The sequence below is a fragment of the Rhinolophus sinicus genome, linkage group LG11 (assembly GCF_036562045.2).
Source record: "Rhinolophus sinicus isolate RSC01 linkage group LG11, ASM3656204v1, whole genome shotgun sequence".
In the NCBI taxonomy this organism is placed as follows: Eukaryota; Metazoa; Chordata; class Mammalia; order Chiroptera; family Rhinolophidae; genus Rhinolophus; species Rhinolophus sinicus.
In genome coordinates, this window is record NC_133760.1 from 31,559,367 (window position 1) to 31,579,390 (window position 20,024).

General features: G+C 38.7%; 1 protein-coding gene across 5 annotated transcripts in view; it reads right to left on the reverse strand.

The window, feature by feature from the left end:
* Window positions 1-20,024, reverse strand: part of WWP2 (WW domain containing E3 ubiquitin protein ligase 2) — a 124,530-nt gene that overhangs the window by 88,647 nt on the left and 15,859 nt on the right. For all 5 annotated transcript variants that reach the window (XM_074314656.1, XM_019757040.2, XM_074314653.1 and 2 more), the window contains 3 exons: window positions 18,016-18,100; window positions 11,628-11,775; window positions 11,158-11,279 (listed from right to left, as the gene is read on the reverse strand). In XM_074314656.1, the coding sequence (XP_074170757.1) occupies window positions 11,158-11,279; window positions 11,628-11,775; window positions 18,016-18,085 (340 nt within the window). In that variant the 5' untranslated portion in view covers window positions 18,086-18,100. Of the gene's footprint in view, window positions 1-11,157; window positions 11,280-11,627; window positions 11,776-18,015; window positions 18,101-20,024 lie in introns of those variants that run through there.

The window sequence follows — 20,024 nt, forward strand, 5'->3', positions numbered from 1 at the left end:
TTTTCATTTTCCCTCTTCTCCCTCTGACTCAAGTTCCAAGGATCAGTGGTTTTATTCAACATTCAGTCGAAAAACTGGAAAAACAGCACTGTGTTTACTTTAAAATAAAAGCATGCGCTGTCTGTCAGGCATGCCTCCGTGAGATGCACAGCCCACCCGCCAGAACACTCCATCCTTACGGAAGAGGGAGGGAGGTGGTGCACCTCTCATGACTGGCCTATCTGTTCTTGGAACGTAAAGTGCCATAACAACTCTACTTATAAGAGTTTTAAATAAATAGGGAGCTGTTTGCTTGCTTGCTTGCTTTTTTTTTTTTAATTTGGGAGACACACCTGGGGAAAGAAAAGAGACATACATAGAAAATGCAGAGCATAAACAAGGAGCTTTTCAAAGTCGACTTCATTTATCTCAGTGGTTGGGTACAGCAATTCTCAACCTGCCTCCTGCGCATTGTAGAATTGAGGAAATGAGTGATGATATGGATGATAAGAGGCAGGGTTCTCACACGGAATAGAGGAAGGTTAGGAAGGACCCTGTGGAGTTGGATTAGAATTGGAAGTTTTGGTATGAGCTCATGATGTTTAATATAGAGACATCAAAATAGGTGTGTGTGTGTGTGTGTGTGTGTGTGTGTGTGCATACATGTGTATATATATATATAAAGTCTGTCAGGAAAAATGAAGGCTCAAGAGCCAAGAAAGTTTTGCAGAAAAAGAGCAGTGAGAATAGATACACCCATCCTGATGTTGACACTCCCTCCAATGAGAACAGTGAGAATGTGTAAAACCCCTTAGGAAACAATACAACTAGATCCTTATCCCACATCATTTACCAAAATAAACTCCAGACTGAGTAAAGGGTTAAAGGGTTAAAAAATTACATAGAGAAAACCATCATGTGGATCGTTGTAGCAAAGGTATCTAACTGTATTTTTCCCAAGTGGTAGCTTAGAGGTTCTCAGACTTGAGTGTGCATCACACTCTCCTAGGGTTTGATAAAACCCAGGTTGCTGGGCCCTGAGTTCTGATTCTGCAGGTCTAGGATAAGGCCTCAGAATTCACATTTCTGACATGTTTCCAGGTAATGTGCATGGTGCTGGCCTGGGAACCATGCTTTGAAAACCACTGGGTTAGCTCATGGTCCTAATGCCATTGTTCACCTTGAGTTTAAATGCTACCTGTATCATATAGTAAGTTCAACCTATATAGGATTATGTTGGGATGAAAAACATGATAGGACTTGTCAAAAGAATACAGGCGCGAGCTTGAAGAGGCACCCACTGGACAAACCAAGGATAATTTGAATGTCAAAATAATGGCAGTAATAAATGATAACCAACTGAATAAGAATCCGTGAGTTGAGACTGATAACACATGCATACCTAAAGGAACAGGAGAAGCCCTTTCTTGTAATAGAATGCCAATCAATAAATGTAGAAGGAACGATACAGTTGGGGAAAAAATTATTTGCAACATCACAGTAATAACTAATTCAGACAAAAATCATTAATGAGGGCAGCCAGTTTGCTCAGTTGGTTAGAGCACGATGCTCTGAACAACGAGGTTGCCAGTTCGATTCCCACATGGGCCACTGTGAGCTGCGCCCTCCACAACTAGATTGGAACAACTACTTGACTTGGAGCTGATGGGTCCTGGAAAAACACACTTATGTAAATAAATAAAAGTTTTTTAAAAGTCATTAATGAACATTAATGAATGCAAAAACTAATAAGTGAAGTTATGATGAGGAACAGATATTTACATAGTCTCACAGTATCTCCCCATCAATTCCTCTTCAGCTAAAATGAGAAAATGGTAATTTTACAGTGGAGACACCTGGCAGACACCACCTTAACCAAATGATCGAAGTTAACATCATCAATAATGAAATAAGTACAATATCACTTCTGGAGTGTTCCTGGGGAAAAAATGCATACCCTGAATCTCAGCCTGAGAAAACATCAGACAAAGCCAAAGTGAAGAGAGTCTACAGAAAGACTGGCCTGTACTCTTCAACGATGACAATGTCATGGAAGATAAAACCAGACTGAGGAACTGGTCCCAGATTTAAGGAGACATGGCAACTAAATGCAATGCACAATCCTGAATGGAATCCTGAACTGGGGGGGGCAATTCACTTTATGAGCATGACTGCAACAACTTGAAAATCTGAACTAGATAACAACATTGTAAAAATGTTCAATTTCTTGATCTGGTTTATTGTACAGGGGTTAAGTAAGAAGATAGTCTTCCTTTTAGGAAATAGATAAGTCTTCAAGGATAAAGAAGTACAAGGTTTGTCTTTTACTCTAAAATGATTCAGAAAAGTATATATAGAGACAATGTTAAAGCAAATGAATCGAAACATTAACAGTTGGATGAAGAGTATAAGGGAGGTCTCTGAGCTATTCTTGTAACTTTTCTCTGACTTTGAAATTATTTTAAAATAAAGAAGTTTTTTTAAAAATCTACTTCAAGCTACATTTATTTCCCTCCTTCGAAAGGGAGACATCCTGGTTGTGCCAAGGTCTGCAGTGGGAATGAGGCCAGCTGCAGAAGAGGAGTGCTGCAAGAGAAAATTGAGCCTTGGGCCCTACCTGCTGCCAATTTTTTTTTTTTTTTAAGGAGGGCACAGCTGACAGTGGCCCATGCGGGAATCGAACCGGCAACCTTGGTGCTACCAGCACCGCGCTCTTACCAACTGAGCTAACCGGCCACAGATGCCAATTTAGAAAGAAATTAAGATCATCCAGTGGGTGGGTACAGATGAAACATGCTGATAACTATTGCAGCTGGGAGGTGGGGATTATGTTTGAAAATTCCTCTTAAAAAAAGTTTTTAAAAATCAATATTCAATCTCAAAATCTGGCTTCCGTACAGAGATGACTAGAACTGGCCTTATGAACCAAACCGGCACTTTTAGTCAAGTCTTCTTTGCAGCCACAACCAGGTTGATGTCCCCTCAGAAAGCTGGCCAAGGCTGACCATTATGCAACTGCAATACTTAAGTAAAACCCTCCACCACAGCACTCCACTGCCAGGGGAAGGCATAAGACACCAGCTGAGTTTCCCAGTCAACTTCCAAGTCCGCCAGGGGAAAACAAGGGAGCAAATGAAAGAAGCGATTATGTCTCGTGGAGCAGAAAAACACCAGGTAGGAGAACTGCTACCCATCAGACCCTTTCACAGGAAAAGTGGTTTCAGGAAGACCAGGGCCCAGTGAGAGGAGTCACCTAACATACTGTGATCAACGACCCTACATAACCGTATTCTTACTTAGACGCCCCTCTGGGAACACTTCCAGCCCAGCAGCTCCCTGAGGAGGGCAGACGTCAGAACCATGGTGCTGAAATGTCCCACGTTACTGTCAGCCTCCCCACTCCACGACCCGCAGAGCTTTTGCATTTGTCCAGTCTTAGAATTCTCTCTTGGAACAACCTCAGGGCTGCCTCCCATTTAGGGAAGGAGGTCCCACATCAGGAAACGGGGTCTCTGTTGTCCATCTCTGTGATTTGAACCTCCGAATCTTTGGAAAGAAAAGTATCAGAGGGGACAGAATAACTACTACTACTATTACTACTTATATAGTACTTACGTGTGTACCTGTTCTGCTGTTAGCTCATTCAATCTCAAAACAACATTTTACAGAAGTAGAAACAGAAGCACAGAGGTCCAGTGTCACAAAGCTGGTGGAATCAGGATTGAAACCCAGGTAAGGTAGTCTGACTCCAGAGTCTACATGTTCTTAAGCACTTCTCTATATGACAGATTTGTAATCACCAGAAACAGCCTTGCTCTAAACAGAAGGCTTTATGAAACGTGGCTGGAATATTATGTGTATCAGCTATGCCACTGTCATCCTTGAAGATTTGTTTTTCTCAGAAAAAGCAGCCCACTGCCCTATTACAACCCACATTTTCCATCACATTCAGATCCGATATGCTTTCCTACCCTTCCCAGCCACACACTCAAAATACTAAAGCTGGTGTCAACAAGAGCAGCAGGAGCTACAGCCACTGCCACAAACAACAGAAGCCCTGGGAACCAGAAAACATCCTCCTAAATCATTCTGGGCTTAAAGAGAAAATCACAACAGCAACTACAATTAGGATACAGCAGAATTATGGGATGGCGAATTGGTTCACGACCAGAAAACTGTTAAACCGTATGTACTAAAGCTAAACACACACCCTATGAATCAAGGCCCCTGCATGTGAATATACTCAATAGAATGCATGTTGTGCCCTCGAAAATACATGTATAATGTTTATAGCAGCTTTGCTCATGATGGCCAAAAACTGGAAACCATCCAAATGTCTACCAACAGGAGAACAGACAACTCGTAGCATATTTATATACTAGACTACTACACCCCAATAAGAACAACAAACTATTGTTACATGTGAAAGCATGGATGAATCTCACAGATATGATGATGAGCCAGACACAAGAAAACATACTACGTACATGATTTCATTGATACAAAATTCAAGAATAGGCAAAATCTAATCAACAGCAATAGAAATCAGAATAGTGGCTTTCTCCAGATGGGAGAAATGGATATTAAGTAGAAGGGACATGGGGAACTTTCTGGGGCCCTGGAAACCTTCTCTATCTTGATTGAGTGGTGATCACACAGATGTGAACATATATAAAAATTCATTGAACTATGTATCACATAAGATTTGTGTACTTTTCTTTGAAAGAAAAAAAAAATTAATATCCGGGGAGAAAAATCAAAGACAAGTTCAAAGCAACATTGTTTTCATTATTAAACAAGGACAAAAATACACTAAGCTTTCAACTCAAAAGCTATAAATGACTTAGTGATTGAATAAATTAGTATATATAACGGATCTAAGTGTAAATAATGACAAAAATAATATTAAGTTTAGAATGGAAATTAATATTAGAAAATATGCTATAATTGATAAATGCATCCAAGGAATTGTCCGTGAAAAATAAATTAAAAACCGGGCCGGCCCGGTGGCTCAGGCGGTTGGAGCTCCGTGCTCCTAACTCCGAAGGCTGCCGGTTCGATTCCCACATGGGCCAGTGTATTCTCAACCACAGGGTTGCCAGTTCAATTCCTCAAATCCCACAAGGGATGGTGGGCTCTGCCCCCTGCAACTAAGATTGAACACGGCACCTTGAGCTGAGCTGCCGCTGACCTCCAGGATGGCTCAGTTGGTTGGAGCGTGTCCTCTCAACCACAAGGTTGCTGGTTCGACTCCCACAAGGGATGGTGGGCTGTGCCACCTGCAACTAGCAACAGCAACTGGACCTGGAGCTGACCTGCGCTCTCCACAACTAAGACTGAAAGGACAACAACTTGAAGCTGAATGGCACCCTCCACAACTAAGACTGAAAGGACAACAACTTGACTTGGAAAAAAAAAAAAAGTCCTGGAAGTACACACTGTTCCCCAATAAAGTCCTGTTCCCCTTCCCCATTAAAAAAAAAAAGTCTGAAAAAAAATAATAAAGTAAAAAAAAATTAATTAAAATAAATAAATTAAAAACCAATAAAAATGTTTATGCTAGTCAAAAAAATTGGGGGAAAAACACATAAATACTAAAAATTAGAAACTCTTTTTAAATGAGAATATCATTTAAAATCTGTATACTAATAAATTCAAAAATCTCAATTTTCTCAGAAAATATGAATTAACAAAATTGACACAAGATGAATCAGAAAAGTTGAACAAACCAATCATTATGGGGAAAACTACTGAGAAAGTCATCAAAGAATTATTTCAAAGAAAGCTGCCAGACCCCGTTGGTTTTATGGGTGAGCTCTTTCTTGTACTCATGGAACAGATAATTCCCATGTTATACAGTCTGTTCCCAAAGTTGGAAAGCGCTTCAACTTACTGTATAAAATTAGCTTAGCCTCGATTCCAAAGCTGACAAAAATAGTACAAAACTACAGACAAACGTCACTAATGAATATAGATGGAAAACCCCCAAATAAAATATTAACAAGCAGGTCTAACAAAACTTTCAAGAAATAATCCACCATGAGCAATTACGTGTATTCTAGAAATTCTAAGATTGTTACTATTAGTAAATTAATATGACAAATTAAGAGAAGAAAAACAATATAATTATCCCAATGGTTGTTTAAAAGATATTTGCTAAAAATTCAATATGCTTCCTTACTAAAAAAAAAAAAAAGATTAATAAACGAACAAGACAGTTACTAAAACCTAACCTTACACTCAGAGGACAGTCACTAGAAGCATATTAGACAGGGCAGGATACCCACTCCATCACCACTAAAACAGGAAACCATACACAAAAAAACTAACAAGAAAAAAAGTATAATTATCTCCTAAGATGAACAAAATCATCAATCTTAGAAACCACATCAATGTCTACCATGAAAATCCAAAAGTAACTATTTAAACCTATACTAAGAATTCAGCAACTGACAGATAAAAGAAAATGCAAAAACTAAGTCGTATACTAACAACACTAGGTTAGGAGACATAACAGGAAAAGATGCCACTGAAAACAATATTAAGAACAATGCAATATATAGATGATACATTATAAAAATATACACTTGAAACCTATATTAATTTTACTAACCAATGTCACCCCAATAAATTTAATTTAAAAAAATTAAAAGTCTATCTAAAGATAACTTCAAAATGATTTGAATGAAGCTAGAGACATTCCATGAGTTCCTGAGTAGGAAGAATCAGTATAGAAATTCTCCATAAGGGAACCTTACATATGATAGGATTCTAGTAAAATCTCAAGCGATTTGAGGGGAGGAAGTAGGGAGAGAGGAGAACCTGACAAAATAATTGGTTTATGTGATAATGTAACATATGCAAAGAAAAGAGAGAGGAAGATCTTGAAAAGAGAAACCTGAACGTTTAGATATTAAAACATATTATAACATAACATAGCTAAGACAGAGTGATTTGAAAAGGCTCATAAAACAACAAATAAAATGGAAAGTCCCCAAACAGATCCAAGTATACATATGTTTTTAATATGCTGAAGGTAGTAGCAACTCAAATCATTGGGGAAATAGACTGGGGGTTATTCAATAAGTAGTACTAAAGCAATCAGTTAACTATTTGGGAAAAATTAAATTGGATTCCCTACTCACACTGTGCACAAAAAATAAATTTATTTGGATGAAGAATTAAATGTCAAATATATGGTGATGGAAGGAGAACTGACTCTGGGTGGTGAACACACAATGGGATGTATAGATGATGTAATACAGAATTGTATACCTGAAATCTATGTAACTTTACTAACAATTGTCACCCCAATAAACTTTATTTTTTTAAAAAAAGAAAGAAAAATAATTGAATCAGATTTTAATTTTGATAAAATTTGTCTCTATTGCAGTAAATTTCCCTGAAGATCTATCTCTGAAAGCCCTGAGGTTTACAGCTGTAAATGATGGAGTGCCTATGACAATAGGTAGACATGCCAGTGAAGGTTTAACTATACTAAAAAGTTTATGACAATTGTAATGATTTTGTTACAAAGTAGACTTGGTTTTTAGTGGCTAACCTCTAAACCAATTTTCCTCATTATTCCTTTTATTTTTAGTGTTGAATGAGAGGTTTTTCAGGAACACATATGTGCATCAAATCAGAAATACCTATTTATATAAAAATTTAGTATATAATAAAGGGATTATATAAACCAACAAAAAATTTTAAAAAAAGAATTAAATGTGAAAAAAAATGATATCACAACAAACCAGAAAAAACAGAGGTGACTATTTACCTGATCTAAGAATAGGGAAAGCCTTTTAAAGGATAAAAGAAAAAGCTAAAAATACAAAGGGCAGATTCGACTACAGAAAGTTTAAAACATCTGTTTGGAAAAAAGAAAGCCTACAGAATTAAAATGCAAACGAAAAACTGGAAAAACATTTACAAATTACAAGACAAAGAATAATTGCCTTAGCACATAAAGAGTTCTTTTAAAACCGAAAGAGAAAAACGCACACTTCAGTATAAAAATGAGCAAAAGATAAGGCAATAAACACACTTAAAAAAAACTAAATCTCCTTCAATAAATCACAGCATAAAAAAAAGTAGAGTGGAGGAGGGGGACTTTAGAGACATAACAAACAAATGCAATGAGAGGAACTTGCCCAAATCCAGATTCAAGCAAACCAACTTTAAAACAATACTTTGAGATGAATTGTACAACTGAATATGAAGTGGGTAATAGGTGATAAGGAATTCATGTTACTATTCTAGGTACATTAATTATATAAGAAAATGTCCCTTTTTTATGAGATGCATACTAAAGAACCTAGAATAGAATGTTGAGATATCTGTAATTTACTTTAATACAGCCAAAAAAGAAAGAGATGAAGCAAATCTAATATAATGTTAATTAATAAATAGGCAAAAAATATATACCTTTTTTTCTTTTTTTTTTTTTACAAATAAATCCAATAAATGCCAAGATGCAATAGAAGCCAGCAATCTTGGCCACTGCTGATAGAAGGGTAAATTAGTGTAACTTTTCTGGAGGGTAAGCTGGCAATAGTGTCAAAATCCTTGCAAAATGTTTAAACCCAGCAAGTCCATGTTCAATAATTTACCTCAAGTAAATTTTCAAGAATGGGCATAAAGATTTAAAAACATTCAAGTCTGGCATAGCATTGTGACTGTGAAATCCTGAAAACTACCCAAATGTTCAACCTTATTTTTTTACACAGCCATCTGATAGACTACTACCAGGCAGTCATCAAAATCTGAATTTTGGAAGAATAATTAAGGCTATATTGATATATTTTATGGCGCAGCAGCTATGGAAAGCAGTATGGTGATTCCTCAAAAAATTAAAAATAGAATTACCACACGATCCAGCAGTTCTACTTCTGGGAATTTACCCAAAAGAATTGAAAGCAGGGACTTGAAGAGATATTTGCACACCAATGTTCATAACAGCACTATGTAAATAGGCAAAAGGTGGAAGCAACTCAACTGTCCTTGAATGGATGAAGACATGAACAAAATATGGTATATTCATACAATGGAATATTATCCAGCTGTAAAAAAGAGATTCTGAGGTGGCCGGGTGGCTCAGGTGGTTGGAGAGCTGTGCTCCTAACACCAAGGTCACTGGTTCGATTCCCACATGGGCCAGTGAGCTGCGCCCTCTACAGCTAGATTGAGAACAATGGCTCGACCTGCAGCTGGGCTGCCGTGAGCGGCCAGTGACCAGTGTGAGCAGCCGGCAGCTGGCGAGAGCTGCCATGAGCAGCCAGCTGGCAACCAGCGACCAACTGGCTCAGCTGGGTAGAGCACAAGGCTCATAATACCAACATAGGCCAGTGAGCTGCGTCCTCCACAACTAGACTGAAAACAACTGGGAGATGGAAGTGGGGAAGGGGAAAAAAATAAAATCCAAAGGAGATTCTGACATGTGACTGAGCTTTGAGGACATTATGCTGAATGAAATAAGCCAGTCACGAAAGGGCAAATACTGTATGATTCTGCTAAGTATCATATGGAGGTACCTAGAGTAGTCAGATTCATAGAGACAGAAAGTAGAATGATGGGGGGATTGAGGGAACTGAGGCAGAGGGGACTTATAGTTTAATACGCACACAGTCTAAGTTTGGGAAGATAAAAAGGTTGTGGAGATGAATGGTAGTGATGGTTACATGACAATGCGAATATACTTAATACCACTGAACTGGACACTTAAAAACGCTTAAGATGGTAAATTCGATGTTATTTTTTAACAATTAAAAATAAACACACATTTTAAAGAGAAAAAGGCATGTTGCAAAATAATATGCTCGTGTATGATCTCAATTTTGTTTCATTGATGTCTTAAATATTAATATATACTATGTACACACAGGAATAAAGCTCAGAAGAGTAATACCAAAATGTTAATAATTATCACTAGGTGCTGTGCTTACAGGAGAATTTTATTTTCTTAGTGCGTCTGTGTGCTTTCCTGTACTTTCCAGTTTTTCTACAATTACTTTTATAATCAAAAGCAAAAGTAGGTTGACTGGACAAATGAAGAAGGAAAGAAAAAGATGCTCAGGTTGGCTGCAGATCCTAATGTGAGAATGCCCACAAGTATATTTCCAAATGACATAATAAATGTAATCTTCCTTGAGAACCAAATCATGCAAGGCTTTGGGAAAATAAAGATCAACTCAGAAGATAAAGCATCATACCCTGCAGATTAAAATAGAAGCATAGGCCTGGTTTTACGCAATTCCCAAGGACAGGGTGGGTTCACCACATCTCTGTGTGCCCAGCAGAAAGGAAAAGACCAGGGCAGCCTCAAATACTTCTTGAGTGGCCCGTCAGAAAGGACAGGCTCAGAAAGAAAAGGCTCGAATCAATGTAGCGCTCTCCCTGGAACTCAACTCTCCCAACCCCACATCTCTCTTAAGCTAAATCCACTTTCAGAAAATATTTTCTAGACAGCTGACTGCAAGAGAAAAAGGAGCCTTTCTTTCTGCGGCATTCCCTCACCACATATGGTACTGCTCTGAATAGAGGCTTTATGAGGGAGGGTCCAGATACCGCAGCCACGGTTATGCCACTGACAACAAACAACAATAAATAGACGTTAGGGTTTAGATTTCCCTGCAGCGGAGGCATCCTGAATAATCATAACAGCTTCCATGACATTCCAACATCCAGTAAATGTTTATTGAGTGCCTACTAAGCACAGGACACTACTTGTAACACCATCTCTCTTACACACACACACATACACACACACGCACACGCACACTCCTTTGTTCTATTCCAGGACTCAGGCTAGGAAAGTAACAAGGTAGACTAGAGGCATTTGACAGTTTGATTCTACATGTCACATATTTCCTAGATTGGGAATAAAGAGGGGCAGCGGGAAAGCACTGACCCCTGAAGGAGGATCCAAGGGACACAGCACTGCATCCCACTCCTGGACAAAGGGAACTGAATTCCCTAGTGGAGGCAGAGAGAAGTGCCCAGCCTTCCTAAAACTCCACGGACGGACGGCAACCATGGGAGGCAGTCACTGCAGCCCCTGGTCCTGGAGGAAACGACATCACCAGGTTGATCTGCCATGTTGAGAGAAATCCATGCCTCCAAAGCCTTCTCCCCTCCCCAACAAATGAATGCCGTGAGCCCCCCCTTCATCATACGTACTTTTGCCCCCATTGTTCTTCAGGACATTGGAGAGGTTGACAGAGGCGGTGCCTAGCAGCTCATTTCTCAAGGTATGGCAGCTCCAGACCTTCAAATCTAAATGACTCTGGGCCGTGACATTCCTGGAAAACAAATACTTGATGCATCACATCCAAGCAGTACAGTCTCTCCTATCACTTAGAAGAAAACCAAAAAACTATACTGTTGACATCTGGGAAGGGGGAAAAACCCCAAACAGGAAGACACTCTCATATCCCTTTTCCCCCACAAAGCTGACCCTGTAACCACGTAGCTAATAATGAACACTGTGAGCTCAATGATGTGGAAATGCCTAAAGAAAGGTGCCTTGGGTACCAAAGACAGAAGAGTTAGAGGCTCCTCAGGAGCCCTGCATCTCCTACAAGCCCCTTGGAGCGCCTTCTCTCTTTCCCCCATGTTACTGCATTCAAAGAGAAGGGACTTTCTCTTACAAAATGATGATCTCATTCCAGAGAAGCTCGGAGCTCCCAATTCGCTTCCCAGTCTTCTTGGTCTCACTGGGGAGTCCATCCACTGCCACTTCCACAAATGAGTTAATTCGAGGTTGGCGATTATGTACCTTGGGCTTTGCTGACACCACTGGAAGGGAAAGAAAGAAAAAGTCAAGGTTGAGTCAGAGGGGCTCCCAGCTGCCCCCCTGTGGCAGATGGTCTCACTCATTTTTGCTGTTTCTTAAAAAACAAATTTTGTTTTTTCCTGATTCTAAGAAAACTTATTTTTGTAAATGTGAGGATATAATATATATATATATATATAAAGCATAAGAAACAAAAATCACTCCTAATCTAAAAATAAAATGTTGGTAAATTCAGACTTTCTAGACTTTCATCTTTTATGTCCCCAATGCTTTAAAAATTCTTCTCCCCTAAAATCTATTTTAAAAGGCTGCAATATAAACCCATTATAAGGATATGCCATAATTTAGTTAACTATTCTTTCACCGATGAATAGATTGCTTCCAATTTCTTACTGTGGGAAAATCACCATGAATGTATATATTTGCATACACTTCTGAGTATTCTTCCAAAGAATATGAACATTTTTTAAAGTTCTTAAAACTGTTTAATTCCTTTTCAAAAAGGTAAACCCATGTAGACACCCATAAGCACTGTAGAAATATATCCAGTTCACACCAAACACTGCTTGGCACTGAGTACTACAATTTTCACTCTTTGCAAATCACATTGGTTAAAACAAAAACAAAAATGAAACGTATAAATAGCTAAGATTTAATAAGCACTAATTACAAAACACTATATGAGTCTTAAGCACACGTTATCTAACTGAATCCTGACAACAAACCCATGTGGCAGGGAGTATATCACCACTCCAGTTTCGCCCAGGAGGAAACAGGTTTGGGAAAGCCAGCTCAGTGCCCCAGGCTACACAGCCAGGCTGCTTCAAGCCAGGGTGTGCACCAAGGCAGCCTGTCTCCACACCATGCTGTCTGCCATTACCAGACTTTGTTTATTTGCCCTAATGCGTTTCTTCAATTACTAGGGAGATGGACTATTTTGTCCACGGGCTTGTTACTCATCGGCATTTCCTCTTCTGTGTCACATCCTTTATGTGGCAGGCAGCATTTCTGATATTCACCTGGCACCGGCAAGCCAGGGACTCAGACAGCACAAGCTAAGCAAGGAGCCACCCGGGGCTAGACCAGCCCCTCTTAGAGCTTAGATTAGCCATGGATGAAACACATCCAGACGTCTTCTATTCTACGCCCCAAATCAGAGCATATGATTGGCCCATATGCCTTACCCATGATGGCAAGATGGTCCTAGCCTGCGATCCCCTCTGTCCAGAGTTAGCAAACCTCTCCCTCCCAGGCCCTTCTGAGAGGTGACAGTCCTATAAGGGTCCACAATTTGGCAAAGGGCAAACCCACCTCTGGACTGTTGCTAGCAATACCAATCTTCTCCCGGCCCAAAAGAACAGTAAAGAGAAAGTCAAAGAACAACAACAAAAGTTGTGGCTAAGATTCAGGAGCAACAGGGGATGGTACTAGGGAAAAAAAGGTTGTGGTGCTGGGAAATGTGGCTCAGAGTAGAAAAATTTAATACTTTACACATAAACCAAGGTTAACTGAGGCCACCTGGTGGGGTGATGGTAGATTTGCATGCAGGCCCTTCACTTAAAAAAAAAAAAAAAAAAAAAGATTTTATATACTATATATATGGACTAGTTATTACGAGGGTTCTATAATGTTAAGCTACACAGTTTCTTTGAAATGAACAAGTTCAAACCCTTTATTATTTAATAAATATCTAACTAAGATCCAGGATGGTGAAATAACATATCCAAAATCCTGGAACTAGTCAGAGCCAGAGCTAAGCCTGGAAGCACGTCTCACAGCTCATTGGGCAATTCTTTGAATTTCCTTTTCTGTCCTCTAACTTTATTCCATAGGTTTTTTTCTTTTTTCCTTTTCCTTTTTCTTTTTTTATTTTTACATAATTTCAGCAAAGTTTTTAGAAAATTTGCAAGAATAATACAAAGAATTCCTATAAACCCTTCACCCAGAATCACCAAATATTAACTTTTTACGATATTTGCCTTATGATTCTTTCTCTCCCAATTTTCTCTCATACACATACACATGTTTTTTCCCTGAAACTCTGGGAGCGAGCTGTAGATGCTGTGCCCTTTACTCGTAAATACTTCAGTGTGCATTTCTAAGAACAAAGACATTTTCTAATAAAACCACAGTATAACTATCAACATCGGGAAATGTAATATTTTTAATACTATTATCCAACGTACAGAACTCATTCAAATTCAAATTGTCCTATAGTTGTCCACTATAGCAAAAAAGAAAAGAAAATTTTTTCTGGTCCAGGACCCAGTCTAAGATCACATGTTGCAATTAATAGTCATATTTTGAAGTAAGTTCCCAATTCATAGAAAAGTTGAAAGAATAGGATAAAAAATTGTATGCTCTTCGCCGATTGTCATCATTTTGCCACACTTGCTTTTTTTCAGCTCCATGTGTGTTTATATCAGTGCGATTCAAGAGAACTTCTGTGATAATGAAAATGTGTGCCAGTGCTGTCCGAGGCATTGCCATGACATACGAGTACATGTGGCTACTGAGCACTTTAAAGATAGCTAATGTGACTGAAGATTTGAATTATAAATTTTATGTAATTTACTTTTAATGTAAATAGTTCTATGGTGCTAGAGTGGCTACCCTATTGGACAGCCCAGGATATAAATATGTGGTATTTATGTCAATGTTTGTATGTATGTAAACTATTTTTTTCTTGTAAACTATCTTTTTCTTGTAAATTATTTGAAAGAAAATTGTAAACATCATGACAGATCAGCCCTAAATACTTTCAGAATACAACTCCTAAGAATAAGGACATTCTCTCACCTAACCACACCACCATTATTTCACCTAAAAGAATTCCTCTATCATTTGATATTCATTCCATATCCAAATTTCCCCACTTGTTCCAAACATATTTTTATAGCTGTTTTTTGCCCAACTCAGGGCCCAATCAAGATGAACAAATTACACTTGGTTTTTGTCTCCTTAACCTTTTAAAATCTAGAATACTAGCCCTTCTTTTTCCATGACAATGATTTTTGTTTTCTTTTTTCCTTTTAGTTATTTTTTGTTGTTGTTGTTGTTTTGTTTATTCTTTTTTTCCATTAAAATTGATTTTGAAAGACTTCTACCAGCTGTCTTCTACAATGGGCCAAATTCTGCATTTTTCTGATTATTTCCTTATGATTAGATTCACACCGAATATTTTTATGAAGACTACTATATAGATTACGTTGTACTCGTACTCGTGATACTTATTACACACACCAGCATGGTTGTCCTATTGTAGATGCTAAGTTTGATCCTTTGGTTAATGTAGGGTCAGCCAGATCTCTCCACTCTAAAGATCCAGTTTCCCCGCTTGTAATTTATAATTAATCAGCAGGGTGATATATTGAACGTTTCTTTTTCTAAAAGACATGCCAAAATAAAGGCTTTAAGATACAAGCAAGTTTATCTAGAAAGTTTATTTACTGTTTGATGAAATATAAATGCCAGTCTCTTACACATGGAGTCACATCTTCACATAGGATTTAGCTTTTAAAGTCAACAAATAAGGCAAAAAAGTCACATATGGCCAAAATTATACCATTGAAAAGCTCTTAGGAAGGCACCAGAATCAAGCCTGGCATAATATCTTTCAACAGGTTTCAAACAGCCAGTTTTTTGCTCTGTTGTACTGTGTTTTTCAGTATTGCTTGAGTTAAATATCAGCTAAAATAGTTGGCTTACGTTTAAGGGCCTTCCTGTATTTAAAAGGTGTATCTTAAAATGCTAGGATTGCACTGTGAAGATGCACAAAGGAACAGAGGCAAAGGGAAAAGCACAGTAACATCTCCCAAATTACACCGCAGGCTCCATCAATGAAACACAGGGGAGGAAGAACCACCCACACTATTTAAATTGTTATTTCTCTCTTTCTCTTTCTCCCCCACCATTTTCCTGGATGGGGTTGTCAAATCTCGATAGATTAAATGCATATATAATGAGATGCACTTATATTATCAAGTTAGCTCTTTCTACACTAGTAAGAAACTTCACGTTGAAGGAAGGCAACAGGGAAATCTGTGTGTTCCTGAATAATATGGACCCAAAATAAGGACCTCAGGATGTCACCAGGTTCCATGGGCAGTCTTCTGTTTTAACCTAGGCTAGCTAATTATAGGTAAAGTAGTGGAGGCTGTCATCCCACATTCAAAACCCTATCAGTTCACTCTAATCTGTCTCCTTCCTCAAAAGGGCTGGAGCAGCAATGAGAGGCCAAGAAAAATAATTTAAAAGTATCAAGACTATAAAAAAAACCAATATCTCAATAAGAGGCAAAGAATATAGACAGGCAATCTACAGAAAAGGACATATAAATTTCCCTGAAACATATGATAAGATGCAACTAACATCGCTATAATCAAAGAAACACAAGATAAAACTATGTTGAGGGAACAACTTTTTATCAATCAGACTGGCAAAGATAAAAGTCTGCAAATATATGGTGATGGAAAGAGAACTGACTCTGGCTGGTGAACACACAATGTGATATATAGATAATGTATTACAGAACTGTACACCTGAAATCTATGTAACTTTGCACTTTGCTAACAATTGTCACCCCAATAAACCTCAATTTAAAAAAAAAGATAAAAGTCTGGCAATACATTGTGTTGGTAAAGATGTGGGGAAACAGGCTCTCTGATACACTGCAAAAAGAGCATTCCTTCCAAGGAAGGCATCTGGCTCTCAAAATTACAAAAATACATCCCCTCTGACATATCTTGGAAGGGACATACTAGAAACTGATGATACTGGTTTCCTCTAAGCAGAGGCACTGAGGGGCTAAAGGAAAGAAAGAATTTTAAAGTATATAAATGTATTAAAGAAATGAATAACATTTACGTTTCAAAAATAATAATAAACATTGCCAAGAGATGTAATTTTGCCTCAGGGTGACCATGTGGAGAAGCCTGAACTCAGATACTGAGTACTGTTGCCCTGTCCCCGGGCATCTCTCAGTCCTGGGACCCTTTAGCAGAGCTAAAGCTTCTGAAGCAACATTCTTTCATTCCAGCAATATTTACTGAGGGCCTACGATGTGTCAAGCACTGTTCTAGTCATTGGGATATCAAATGTAACCAACACACACAAAAATTCTTGTAATTGTGGTGCCTATATTCTATCGAAGGAGATAGTTATTAAACGAATTAGATAAAACTGTGTAGTATGTTAAATAGTGACAAGGGCTGAGAAGAAAATATAAAGTAGGGAAGGGGATAGACATCAGGGGTGGGGGGACGTTTTAGATGGGGAGATCAGGAAGGCCTGGTTGAAGAGGGTGACTTTTGAGTAAAGACCAAAGAAAGTAAGGAAGCAAAGCAGGTAAGATATCTGGGCCAAAAGCACCTCACTCAGAGGGACCAGCAAGTGCAAAGGGCCAGAGGTGAGAATGTGCCGAGTATAGTCAATGAATTGCCAGGAGACCGTGCGACTAGATGTGAGTGAGTGTAGAAGAGCAACAGAAGATAAGAAATGGGGTCATATCAAGTGGGATCTTCAGCTTTTACTCTGAGTGAGATGGAGAGGGTTTGAGCAGAGGACTTTCAAAGAGCTGGCTTACATTTTAGTGAGATCACTGGTGGCTGTGTGACCAACAGAATAAAGGAGGGAGAGGGACAGAATCTGGAAGATAGGTTAGGAGGCTACCGCCTTAACCCAGGGTAGACATGATGGCAGCTTGTGAAATGGTGAGGATGGCGAGAAGTGGCTGAATATTGGATACATTTTGAAGATAAACACAACCAGATTTGCTGATTAGTTAAACACAAGAAGGGGGGGGTGGGGATCAGGAGTTCACTTCCAGACATATAACATTTTAGATGTTTATTAAATATTCAAGTGGAGGTGACAAGTGGGCTTCTGGAGTTCAGAGGGAAGGTCAGGCTAGAGATACAAATTGGGCAGTGATCTTATATTGGTGGCATTTAAAGCCATGAGGTGGATAAGATCACCTAGGGAAAGAGTATACAGAGAAGAGCACTGGGGAATGAAAGAAGCACTGTTTTAGACAATTTTTGCCAAAAAAAAATCCCTTTTTATTTCTTCTTCAAGAATTCCAGCTACAATATGACAACCCTATGAGAATGAATGTTACACTTACACTCTTAAAATACTTCATAAAGTTTAGCTGTCCAGACCAAGGTGTGGTATCATTCCACCTCTTCCCCATAGACTAGACTGGACCTCAAGTGACAAACACTTCACACAGTGCCACTCACCCTTCAAAGTAAGCTGAGACTTCTCAAAAGGCAGGGCCACTCCTGCCCGGCTGGAGCTGGCAGATGCCATGTCATCACCAGGAAACTGCAAGACAAACACAGCAGTATGTTTACAGAATATCTGAGAAGAGATTTAGGAACTGGACCCAACTTTGCTATTTGAGTTTAAAGAGACAGAAGCAAGAAAATATAAACATGGAAGCAATTGTGGCCATGCTACTTTTGGCCAAGTGGTGTGTGCCTGCCTTACAATGATAAGGGAACCTGGATAGGTCTTGGAGAGTCTAAGAAGAACATAGCATTGTTATATCAAAATCTGGAGGAAGGAGGGCCTAATACAACATCTCCAAAAAAGAAAGTCACAGTTCAACAACAACAACAAAAAAGGGCCGGCCCAGTGGCTCAGGTGGTTGGAGCAACGAGCTCCTATCACGGAGGTCACCAATTCGATTCACTGCCTCAGTCAGGGCAAGCGCAAGGCTCATAATACCAGCACGGGCCAGGGAGCTGTGTCCTACACAACTAGACGGAGAAACAACGGCTTGAACCAGATTTGCAGGGGAGGCGGAAGAAAGGGGGGAAAAAAAACCACTCATTTTTTTAAATGGACAAAATATCTGAATAAACATTTTTCCAAAGAAGATATACAAATGGTCAATAAGCACATGAAAAGATCCATCAGGCGTCCCTGTCACTCCATTTTGGCTAAAAGCAGAAATCTATCTTGCACTTTGAATGGATCTTTTACTCATACATTATTTTGCAACACTGTAGATTGTCATTTGGAAAACATTAGTTCATTGAGGTATGCAGTTATTCCAAATGCCATCATACAACATCAAATTGTATTCATTTCATTATACAATATCAAAAAATCACATTTGTGAATGTCACCACTGAGCTCATCAAGCCTGTCAGTACTGGGAAGCTGTCAGCTCTTGGTGGTAGGTGTAAGTGTTCCAAAATTCTAATTTTCATTTACAAACTCATACTTTACAATTGGCAACAAGTACCGTCAGTTGTTTTCCTGGAAGTGACAGGCTTACTTCATTCATTTTCAATAAAATACTGCCAAATACTCAAATCTGGTAACTTTAGTTGGCCTGTTAGTTCTTTAAGTAAAAAATGGTATTTCACAAAAAAAGCAACTAAATTAGCTCTCCGTTAAATCGCACAAGTACTTTTTCTCAACACAACCCTGTGTTGCAGGCTGCAGCAGGGTGCTCTAGGCATATTTCCCACTTCCTCACACAGAATATTAAAAAGACATGTGCTCAAGCATAAAGCCTTAATAAAATTAACTTTTACTGCTTCATCAAGCACATTCTTCAGTGAAGCTTTTTTTTCTTTTCTTTTTATTGTGTGTGCTGTGGTGAGAAATACAATGACAATAGCACAGATTGGTGGCACTGCCCTGATTCACGGTACGGTACCAACAGGTTTACTCACCTTTGCTTTTGTGCCACCAGTGCAAACGTGATCACAGTGAAAAAGGCAAATAAAGTTATTATGAAATTGTTTTGATCTTGCAGAACCCTAAAAGTCTCAAGGGGCCACCAGCGGTCTGAGGGCCGCACTTGAGAAGTGCCGCTGCAAAAACACTATAAAATTCCCATTCTATTCAACAGCATTAATACCCTCTTTCATCCTATCTATAGCTGATCTCCTAACTTCCTATTTCAAAGAGTTGTTCAGCCTTGACTATGGTTGTGAACTCACCATATTACTCTAAGAATATGAGAATTAAGTGTAGCTACTGCTAAGTGACATTGATTTGGAAATTTTTCATAGCTAAAGTCAAATAATTTTTATGCTTCAGGATTTTTGCCAAAAACAAAATTGCCTTATTTATTAGATATATCCAGTCCAAAATATTTTTTTTGAGTGACTACTTCTTTCTGGACTACTCCATAACAGGCATTATACTTCAATTTTCCATGTGGAGTAGCAGCGGAACCCTCTGAAATGTTATCTAGAACAGGAAAATAATGCTGACATTATTCTGATCA